The sequence below is a fragment of the Myotis davidii genome, unplaced genomic scaffold, assembly GCF_000327345.1.
Source record: "Myotis davidii unplaced genomic scaffold, ASM32734v1 scaffold27, whole genome shotgun sequence".
Lineage (NCBI taxonomy): Eukaryota > Metazoa > Chordata > Mammalia > Chiroptera > Vespertilionidae > Myotis > Myotis davidii.
Genome location: NW_006297821.1, coordinates 142984 through 154705, shown reverse-complemented (window position 1 = coordinate 154705; position 11722 = coordinate 142984). Strand labels below are relative to the sequence as shown.

At 48.2% G+C, this 11722-nt stretch overlaps 1 protein-coding gene across 5 annotated transcripts in view; it reads right to left on the bottom strand.

The window, feature by feature from the left end:
• Positions 1 to 9288: 9288 nt before the first annotated feature.
• The window catches only part of BCAS1 (breast carcinoma amplified sequence 1), a 74360-nt gene continuing 71926 nt past the window's right edge, over positions 9289 to 11722 (bottom strand). For all 5 annotated transcript variants that reach the window (XM_015570400.1, XM_015570403.1, XM_015570401.1 and 2 more), the window contains one exon: positions 9289 to 10257. In XM_015570400.1, the coding sequence (XP_015425886.1) occupies positions 10183 to 10257 (75 nt within the window). In that variant the 3' untranslated portion in view covers positions 9289 to 10182. The remainder of the gene's footprint in view (positions 10258 to 11722) is intronic.

Genomic DNA, 11722 nt, shown 5'->3' with positions numbered 1-11722 from the left:
CACCATTGGGTGATTGGTGCCTGACAGCCAGGGTAAGAGACTGAGAGGTCAGCTGTTCCTGCTTGCTCGCTGGCCCCGCCCCCGCTGAGTCACCCTCTGTGTGTGTGGGGTGACCGGTGGGGTGGGGACCTTGGCCTGGCACCACCTGTGTCCTCTGCCATCCACCCCCGGTTTCCATTCACCATCAGGTGATTGGTGCCTGCCAGCTAGGGGAAGGGACCAAGAGGTGTTTAGTGTGCCTCATAGTGATGGGCCCAGTGGTCATTCTAATCTTTCCACTGCTAGGGTCAATTTTCATATTACCCTTTTATTATATAGAATAGAGTCCTGGTGCATGAGTGGGGCTGGCTGGCCTGCCCTGATGGAGGCCCTGGATTGGGGTGTGGGTCCCTGCTGGGGAATGGGGCTGGCAGGGCAAGGGGCTGTGGGCAGTTTGCAGGCCAGCCATGCCCCCGATTGGAGTGTGGGTCCCCACTGGGGGTGGGGCCAGCAGGGCGAGGAGCTGCAGTCTTTCTGGTCTCTGGTTGTTCTGGTCATTCTTCCATTTCAGTAGCTGGGCTTTTATTATATAGGACTAGAGGCCCATTGCATGAAAATTCATGCACTGGGCTGGGGGTCCCTCAGCCTGGCCTGTGCCCTCTCACAGTTCAGGAGTCCTCAGGGGATGTCCCCTGGGGGAGCGGGCCTAAGCCACAGTCTGGCCTCCCTCTGCAGGAGGCGAATGGGCTGGCCAATCAATGGACAGCACCACTCTCATCACCTTGCCATTGCCGCCTGGCCTCCCTCTGTAGGAGGCGAGTAGACGGTGATTAGGGGACGGTGCCAGCCCCCCCATCGCTCCTCCACTGCTGCTGGTCTCTGCTCAACTGCCCCCATTGCCGTTCCCTCCCTCTGCCCGCTGGCACGCGCCTTGCCTGGCCTGCTGTGGCCTGCTTGCCGGTCCCGCCCCCCACCAACTGGTCATTCCGCTATTCAGTCGATTTGCATATTATGCTTTTATTCTATAGGATACCTCCCTGAAGTAACTGAGATCCGGAGGGGTGGGGGGTAAGTGAACTTGCCCAATCTCACACAGCTAGTACAGCTACTGAGATTCAAACCCATGCCAGTAGACTCCAGAGCCCACACTTTTAACCACTAAACTATCCTAAAGGCCAGAGACTTTTAAACTTTTCTGATTAGAAACCATAGTAAGAAATAGATATTGAATTTATATATACATATTCATAATAAAAAAAATTGACCCTTCACTAATCACTATTACCTATATTACCTATAATTAGACATGAAATGTTCTATCCCATTCCATCCCATCCCATCCCATCCCATCCCATCCCATCCCATCCCATATACTGGCTCAACATTAATGGGTTGGTCCCCAGTTGCAGATAAAAATTGCAGGTAAGACCGTGCCTTCCCTTAAGGATTAATAGAGCACATAGCTCTGATTTGCCAGGGAAAGCTCAGAAAGTGAGGGGGAGAAAGGGAAAGAAGCCCCTGTGATTGTCTTTCAGGGATTTTAATGACACAACAGCTTTGGATCACCCACTGCAGGTTCTGGTAGAAGGCAGCCTCCTGGAGGCCCTTGAACTTTCACCTGGCATGAGGGGTTGGGGGTGGGGGGAGTTACTCTGCCTGTCTGGAGACCCCCATAGTCCTCTCTACACAGCACCGGGACAGTGAGCACTCAACAAATGTTTGCTGCCTGAGTCAACTAAAGGGTCGGATGAATCTTCGCTGCTCCAATACTCTCTATGAAGCCCCTGACTGAAGAAGGCCACACATTTCCCTCTGAGTGAGCATCAACAGCAAAAGAATATGCTAGAATGGCCATTTTGCCCAGAGCGGCTGTCTTAGGCTGCTGTGGCTCTCACTGAGAGATTAAAGAAAAATGCTCCCCTCGTTCCAGAATTTCCTGTCCCGTCTTGTGGTTGACGTAAAGCTTTCTCAGCTCCCGCCTCCCTCTTTCTCACCGTCTCTTTTCCATTCCAGAGTCAAAGAGGTGGTACATTTGCAAAGGAAGTGATTAAGCAGACCAGGAGATCTTTGCGAGGGGACCTGGTTTCCAAGGCCCCAGGTTCTGAGAGCGGGAGCAATCTGCCTGATGAAGGGTTTGCATAAGATCTTGCCCTAGTCAGAGCTGTGCATAATTTCCTGTTTTGTATCCTCAAAACTGCTCAGCTACTTGTGAACAACTGGCCGGGAGAGGGCGGGGGTGGGGCTGTGGCGAGAGGACTCAGCCCAGGAGGGAGGGGAAGGCAGAACTTCTGTGAGAGTGGAAATATTTTTTTTTAAAAGGCAATAAAATAGAGATGAGAGGCAGATTCTAGACATTGACATTGGGGGTTTGGGTGGCAAAGAGAAGAAAAAAGGTTGAGCAGGAATTTTAATGGGCTGCCAGATAGCCAGAGAGCAGCTAAGTCTCCAGATGTGCTGACAAGCATGAGCATTTATTAGGCACTTACTGTGTGCCGAGCACAGTGCTAACTGCTTCCCCTGGAGTCTATCATTCAATCCCCATGGCAACACAACGCCACAGGTGGATTCCGCTGTCACCTCCGTTTCCTGGCTGTGAAAGTGAGGCTTGAAGGCATTGAGTGATTTGGGATTCCAACCAAGGCCTTTGGACCAGGAGCCTGAGTGGTTAACCATTACTAGGATCTGAAGATAAAGGAAGTGGCAGGGCCGTCCCTGGAGCCATAAGCTCCATGGTCACCCTCCAGGCTAGGGAGTAGGGCCCTAGACACGGTGGCGCCCTGATTTCCATCTTCCCTCAAAGCAGGGCTTCCGAGTGTGCCCGGCATTTGCCTATTTGCTCTTATTGCCTATTTGCCATGTTGCCCTTCAATGCGCAGGTTCCATTGCCAACTGGCACCCTCCCATCGTCATCAAGCCGGGCTTCTGGAGAGCCCTCTAGCCCCGGCTACCCTTCCCACCCCCACATGGTGCTTCGTTTCTCCTCCAGCCCAGGTTCCCTGGCTCCAGGCACATCACTTCTTTTGGCTGCCTGGCGCTAATGTAGTTGTCGCTTCCTTCTCTGTCTAATGTCTCCTTGTCACAGGCCTGCCTGCTCCACTCTTCCAGCACCTTTCCAACCGGTGCCCATGTGGATTCCCTCCATGGAACCCCTTGGCACCAGCTGGGTTTTCCAGACAGGACTCTACGTGAGACACTGGCGTGTGTGCCTTAGACACAGACCCTGAGACAAGAACATGGGTGCAGGTAGTTTATTTGGGAAGAGGTCCCAGGACGTACACATGGGGGTGGGGTGTTCATGAGTATGTTACTGCTGGGGAAAGCCAGGCTTCTGTCTTGCTGGGGACCCTTTTGGGAACATGGATAAGAGGCCTCCAAATTGTCCTGCTGAGAAATGGGGAGCTGAGATATTGCCTGCTGTCTTCCGTGCCTCCTTGGTTGAGGGATGCCCGGGGGCATGAAACCTCAGGAATTCCCACAATGCCCTCAACCTGGGCTGAACAAATCCCCACCACCCCTGGACAAGGCCACCCAGAAGGAAAGCAAACCAGAGAAGGCTCTCTGAGGTGGGAGGCTATCGCTGCTGCAGGTGAACTCAGAGGTGGGCCGGAGAGATGCCACATGGCAACCTGGCTAATGTTATAGGTACATACAACCGAGGAAAGCCAAGGGCAGTCCCTTCCCACAGAGGGGACTTTACTTTAGAATGAGTTAAACACCAGGGAAAACCAACATTATTTTTTCTTCTCTCCTCCCTTTCTCTTGCTTTGGATAAGCCAGCCAGCCAACTGTTACCTGGGTAGGGAGAGACTGGGACACACTTTAAGAGTGTCCCAAAGATTTGGTGGTCTCTCAGCCTGAGCCAGAGAACACATACCTTCTACGGTGGGCAGATGTCATCAGTAATGCTGGGTGAGCACTTACTGCGCACCAGGCATTGTGGGTACTTGCTATAAATGCCTTGTCTCCTTCCTCTTCCCTCTGACTCTCAGGGGTAAGTACCCTTGTTATTCCCATTCTACAGGGACAAAACTCAGGCTCTGAGAAGTGAAGTCACTTCATCAAGATCTCACAGCCTCGGGGCATAGATGTGGAACATCTGAGTGGTTGGGGCCAACTTCCAGGTTCACACTTATGACCCTGGGAAATAAGCATTTAAATATCCACTTAAGGATCAAAGCCATTTAGAAGTTTTATGTAAGTGGGAATTTATTATTATTATTATTTTAATCCTCACTTAAGGACATGCTTAGAGGAAGGAAGGGAGAGAGAAAGAGAGAGAAACATCGATGTGAGAGAGAAACATTGATCAGTTGCCTTCTGTACACTCCCTGACTGGGGATCAAACCCACACCCCAGGTATGTGCCCTGACAGGGAATTGAACCAGCAACCTTTCAGTCTATGAGATGACATTCAACCAACTGAGCCACTCTGGCAGGGCAAAGTGGGAATTCCTTATACTCTTCAGAAAGGCTTAAAAAGAAAATGATTATGAATTATTTCTGGTATACAGTTCAGGTCACTCAATGACTATTAGTTGAATTGACTTTGTATTGGATCCTATCTGCAACCAAACCACAAATCTGAGTCAGTCAGATCTCTCCCTCGGCTCCCGATTGCCCTTGGGAGAAAGTTAAACTTCCTATAGGCTCCTTTCCACGTGTCCTGATATCAGGTCTGAGCTGCCTCTCCAGCGCCCACCATCCTATCTGTCCTCCCTCAGCCTCACTCCAGCCACACTGAGCTACTTGCTTTTGCATTCCTCTTCTACTGAGAATCCCTCTGGCTCTTACCTGTGCCTTCCTGAGTCCCACATCTCCTGCATCTACTTCTCTTACATGACATTATTACTGTCTTTTGCTCGCCCATCTCTCCCACAAACATGAAAACATGCCTTTAAGAGCTTAGGTTAAGTTTCAACCTGGCATAGACTCAGACCCAAAGTTAGCTGCCATGTTTGCATCTTCAGGGCTGTTTTCCTAAAGTTGATGTTCAGTGAAGTGGTAGCTCTACCGTGATCAGTGATTTTCAAATTTTCTTGTGCTCAGAACCATCTGGGTCCTAACCCCGGAGGTTTTGATCTAGCAGCCTGGAATGGATCCAGTAATTTGCATCATAACCTAGTTCTTAGGTGATGCTGCTCATTATGGGACCACACTTTGAGAACCACTGGGTTGGCCACCTAGGGAGGTGGATATCTGATTAGAGTGACCAAACACTTGGAGCTAAAATCAACTCATACCAGAGGCAACTCAATTTCTAATGGATGTGGCCATAGAATATTGATCTACCGATTTATCCATTCAGCCGATATTGATGGAGAATCTACTATGTCCAGGTCTCCTGTAATTCCCGGCCCAAAGATACAGATCAAGTTGGTTGGTTTGTTTTTCCATCCCCATCAGCTCAGTCTTAGAAGAAGGTAGGAAGGGTAGTGTGATTGCAACATTTAAGTTGGTGTCGTAGCAAAGCATTTAAGTCATCCTCACCAGCCTTACCACCCACACTCAGCTGGAGGGCAGGAGACCTAACCTCTAGTTCCCTTCCTGAGCAGCAGGGTAACAGTGGTGCCTACTTGGTGGAGCTGAGTGCGAAGGGAGATGGAGCATGCCCAGTTTGGCCCCTTGTTTTAGTTCTCTTCATTCAACTTGACTGCTGTCTAGAAGTCAATCAAGAAACACATTCTTAAGAGCTGCTTCTCCCCAACCTCCATTTCCAGTGGTTCTCAACCTTCTGGCCCTTTAAATACAGTTCCTCATGTTGTGACCCAACCATAAAATTATTTTCGTTGCTACTTCCTAACTGTAATGTTGCTACTGTTATAAATTGTAATGTAAATATGTGATATGCAGGAGGGTCTTAGGTGACCCCTGTGAAAGGGTCGTTCGACCACCAAAGGGGTCGCGACCCACAGGTTGAGAACCGCTGATTTGCTGATTTAGGCAATCAGGGAAAAGAGCCTGGCTAGAGATTCCAGACCCCCGGTCCTGGAACTCCCCCGTGTGGCCAGATTTAAAGAAAACGTCCTTCTGGAGAGTAAATTACATAAGCAAGGTGCTCCTTCCGTGGCCACCATTGTCAGCAATGCAGCTGGGGGCCATTTTGTCAAGAAGTGATCCTTTGGGGTGGGGGCAGGAGGGATATCAGGGGAGGGGAGCGGAGGGTGAGCCATACAGGTACACGACAATCCCCTCATAATGAAATGTAACAAAGGAAGCAATTAAGTTCAGTGAGGGGCACAGCTTCAAATTAGATAATGCGTTCAAAAACCATTCTACAAGCTGTGAAATGTGGTCGCCTAAGGTATTACTGTGACTTCCCTTATTTCGGTGAAATTGCTTGGGCTGTTATGTTTAGTTAAAGGGCCAAGAGATGGAGAGGCTCCAAGAGTAGCTTTCTGGGGAAGGGAAACAGAGGCGAAAGGGTTAAACTCCCCAGAAAACCAATTTATGCAAAGGGCTGGATGCTGACCGGCCTCCAGGCCAGCACTAAGGATCTGAATTACCAATGTACCCACTTTGCTGCTCAGTCTGGAATTTCTGCTCTTCCTAACGGAGCCCTTCCTTTCTGTTCTCTCCACTGAGAGTGAACGGGATCTAGATTCTAGACCACGGAGGAGCCTGACTGTACTCACCTGGGAAGTGCCTCTGACAAAGGCTTAAGGGGCAGGTTGGGAGGATGGTTAGAACCGACCCTGACCATTTCCGTTTCTGCGAGCCACGCTCCGCGCTTGCTCCGTGGGTGAGTGAATCATTGCCACCGCTTTCCTGCTCTTTAAGGAAGGTGGGCTAGCTGGCTGCATTTTTTTTTTTTAAGCTGAAGATCAATTTGGGACTCTGACATAAGAAATGACGTTTGTCAGGTTCAGTGGGTAGGAATCTGCTCTCACTTTGAGAAGGAGCCAGTGGGGCTGGTAACAGAGGCTGCGATTCCGGCCTCCTGGAATCTAATGGAATCTGGGCTGTTTGCAAACAAACTAGGGCAATCAGCTACTGTGTCTGTGTGTTTAAATCCCTGATCATTTGTTTAAAGAGGGAAGGGGTGGGGGAGGGGTGACAACAACAATAAAAGAACTTCATTTTCTCTCCCTTTTTCCTCCCTTGGGGGCATTTTTGGGGTATGTGTTCCCTTCCCCTAAAGGTAACTTCATGAGGGCGCGAAGGGCCGCTGAGAACAGCGGTGCGTGAAGGGGTTAATATGTGGGCATCAGTCAGTCACCGTCAGGTCAGCTGGGCCTGGGAGCGGAGTTTTCCTGTTTTGTTTTCCCAGTGGCAGCCATTTCAGCTCAATAGCTCAATTCTTGGGAAAGGCCACTTCTTGACTTTGGAGAAGACACACTTCCCTGTGCACCTAAAAGTAAATAAGCAAACAAGTAAATGAGAGCACAGACTAACAAGGCCCCGTGCCCCGCCCCAGGCCACGGCTCTCAGTTTCGGGTGTTCGAAGGCTTTGCTGAGGCAGTTTTGCTGCCCGAGTGGCTTAGTTTGAGGAACATCAGTCCCTCTTTTCGTGTTTATTGTAAATGCTCAGGAATGGGCTCTCAACTAAAACACACACAACCAAACCCAAAACCACAACCACCCCCTCCCCATAAAATAGCAACCACACAACACTCAAACTTGCTTCCTAGCGCTGCATTAACAATTCAATACAGAGCTCCCCACACAAGTCAGCTGGGTTCAATGTTCATGCCGTAGAAAGCGAGCAATTTCATGAAAAGATTGCTTTCCTTCTTGGCCAGGAGGATGGGAAGCCAGTTACAGGAACTGTTGGCTTGCTCTGCAGGGGGATTCTCAGCAAAGGACCTCTTTAAAGATTTTACATTTTTGAGGGGGGAGATGGCAGATGGGAGCGCTCCTTCTGCATATGACTCAGTTCCTCCTGCGTATGCTCATCAGGCCCAAAGCCCCAGCGTCCAGTGAGGCGAAACTTGCAAACAATACTCTCACCCTCTCACCGTTCTCAGTGGACTGGTGTGGCCCGCAAACCCCCCGCTGGTTCCTGACACAAAGGAATCCCCAGCGGCCTGGCTCCCTGCCCTCTTCCCATGCCCTGTGACCCTGGGCTGGGGAGCGTCACCCCCAGCAAGGGCTTCCCCAGAGGGTTTTCCCTGATTTGTGCCAAGTTAAGCTTTGGACATGAGGTGCCATGAGGTCATTCTCAAAGTAATGCCCAGGCTTGGGCAGGCAGTCTGAGGAAGTCACTCAGCCTCATGGGAGATACCTCGGGTCTTTATTTGAAACCTAGCACCCAGCGGGCCCAGCGGCAAAGGCCCCCTAATCTGTTTCCTTAGAGATACCATTTTTTTGCTTCTCCCAAACACACGTTCTAAACACCTTGTTGCCCAATCCATGGTTTTATTTGGCTAAAGTGCAGTCTTAGAATATATTCAATTTATTTCCAAACAACGTGTGATGGATCACACATGTGATGGATTTGTATGGGCAAGTGTGTGTGTATCTGTGTTAGTTACATACACTACTTGTATGTGTGTTGAATATGAATGTATGCATGTATTTATCGATCCCTGTATGCATTTATGTTTATATGTATAAATATGTGCATGCATTTATTTCTGTATGCAGTGTATGTATATATGTATAAACACATGCATTTATGCTCAGGGGTGTGAATGTGAATCCCCGTGGGTGTATCTGTGAGCAGACGCTGCCCATGCAGACGGCCTCTAGCTGCTCAGGGAGCCCAGCTTCTCAGCGCAATGGAAGAGCTTGCCTTCCTGCCTGGAAGGGTGGCCCCTTGGCTGGAGGAAGCACCTGCTGTGGGGTGCACTTCACGCCACAGCGCCCCCCGGGCAGCGTGCAGCCCAGCTCCAGCCCAGCCCAGGCTTTGCTCAGCTCCTTCCCAGCCCTGCTCTCTTCCTCCCTTTCTGAAGGGAGTCCTCCCTCAGGATTTCACGTGCATCGGGACGAATCCCATCTCAGGCTCAGCTCTAGGCAGCCTGGCCCAAGACAGCACTTCTATACAGGTGCGTGTGCATATGCAAATGTGGTCTTCCTGTGTGGCCACATACAGGGAACCTGGAAGGAGCTGGGACAGAGGACAAGCCGGAGGAAGCTAATATATATATTTTACTGGGGAAGATAAAGGCGTCTCAGACATAGGATGTGAGAGACCTGCTTTAAAAGTGGAAAATTAAAAGATGCTTTAGATATCAATGTATTTTTTTATTAACTCAGAGAAAGATACAGTACATGATATCAGCCAATCATATGCGACTTTTGAATGACATTTTAATAGACTCCTGGTCCTATTTATTCCTCTGTACAAGTATTAAAAAACTCATAGGTGAATAATCTTCTGTAAATTTTTATTAATTGGGGTTACGGGAAGGGTTTTACCAGAGCACATCCTGAGAACATTAGGAAATTACAGACAGACGCGAGACAAGTGCCAGACAGGACAGATGAAGCAAGCCCCTCAGCCACCTAAGAAACATGAAGAAGTAAGATCGCAGGGACCACATCTTTGTTAGGGACACAGGATGCAGGATTCACATGGAGCCCTGGGCGCCCCCTTGTGTTGCAAAATAAACTAGCAACTGCATTTTTTTGTTTTTTTGTGTGTTTTGTTTTTAAGTTGTAATCCTCGCCCTTGTCACTGAGCCTCAAAAAAGCAATTGTTTACCCAAACTGTTTTAAGCTCTCTCCAGTCAGTCTTGCCCCCCTCGCCAATAACTTTCAAGGACCCTATGTAAAAAACAACTCTTATTCACTCCTTTTCTCATTCCCCACACATTCCACTCCAGGAAATTGGCAACTTCCCAATACAGAGCCATGTCCTCCCTCCTTGAAAGATGAACTTAAACAGATTTTCCTCTCTTCTTGGATGAGCCCGTTTAAGACAAAGCTTAATTACACAAGGCAGCCATTTCTTTCCTGCAACTTGTCGCTGCCGTGTTCATAGTTTAACTAGAAAGATCCCTCTACCCTACCCCACCATCCACTCTTCTGACCTGACAAGTTAACCTCCTAAACCATCCTTACGATTATTTACCAGCAAAGATCGGACCAGAGACGTAAATAATACACCTCAATATACAACAGCTCAGGCTTGGTTTGTAGGCAGAATTTCATTCGATGGCCATCAGAAGAAAAAATATATACATGGAGTGGGTCGGGGAGGAGATGGATAGGGAGGAGGCCTCTTGGTGGCAGGAGGACGTGGTGGGAACTGTGGCGATTTGTTTACTTGGATTTGCCAACTGGTCCAATGGATACGGGGTCTGTTTGCACTTGAGCGTCCAACATCCGCTTTGGTCCCTGGAGAAAAATATCAGAAAGTATGTCCTAATGAGGATCTGTAATATCAATATAGCAACAACTGCCATTTACTTAGCACTTACTCTGGGCCAAGCGCTGTGCTCAGTAAATGCACCTTACTCGCCAGTAGTGGGTAAGAGAATAGTCTCCCAAGAGATGCCCAAATTCAATGCCTAGTTTTACTTTCTAGCTCTGTGAAATCTTAGACAAATAACTGGTTGTGCTTCAGTCAGCTTCTTTTTTTCTTTCTTCTTCTTCTTCTTCTTTTTTTTTTTTTAGAGAGAGAAGCACTGATTTGTTGTTCCACTTATTTATGCATTCATTGGTTGATTTTTATTTGTGCCATGACTGGGGATCGAACCCACAACCTTGGCATATCAGGACAATGCTCCAGCCAACTGAGCTACCTGGCCGGGGCCAGTTTCTTCATGATTAAAATGAGGTGACAGCCCTGGCTGGTGTGGCTCAATTGGTTGAGTGTCATCCAGTGCACTGAACGGTTGTGGGCTTGATCCCTGGCTGGGGAGTGCAGGAGGCAGCGATGGATGTTAGGCTCTCACATTGATGTTTCTCTCTCTCTCAAAATCAATAAACTATTATTTTAAAAAAATTGTGGGTGATACAAGTCATCTCAGAGAATTGTTCTAAGATGAAGAGAGTTTGTACTTTTAATGCATTTAGCGCCGTGCCTGGGGCGTAGAAAACCATCCATGATTATAGCTCATGTCAGTCACCCTCTCTAACCACTTTCTATCCACACTGTCTCCACCTGCATGGAGTGCTGTGGACTGCCGGCTGTATCCCGGTGCCCGGTACCTGCCCAGCACACAGTAGGCATCACCTGAATGCGGCTGAATAAACTCTAGAAATCAAGTACTATTATTACTGTTATTATTATTTAACCTTTTCTGCCCAGTATAATTTACATACAATAAAATTAATCCTTGTTTGTGTACAGTTCTATGATCTCTGACCAATACAAGTAGCCATGTAACCACCACCAAAACCAAAATAGGGCGTTCAATCGCTTACAAATCCCTAGGCCTTCGGAGTCAACCCCTCCCCCAGCCCCAGACACTGGTAACCAGGGGCTGTTCTTCAGGATGCCATAGCAATGGGATCACAGAGCACAGAGCTCTGAGCCTAGCTTCTGTCATGTAGCATAATGGGTTTGAGATTTATCCATCTTGCTGCATTATCAGGGGTACTATTATTATTGGCCGTTTTACAGTATAGTAAATATATTGTAAGGCAGTATGGTATAATATGGGCTTATATATATAGTAAAGTATATATACCCTAACCCTAACCCAAGTGCAGATAGTACATAGAGTGAGGCACAGATAGTAAAATACATATAGTATAGAGTAGTATAATAGATAGTATATATAGATAGTATTGTGTAGTATAATGTAGTATAGGATAGTATACTATAGGATAGTGTATACTGAATAATATATTATAT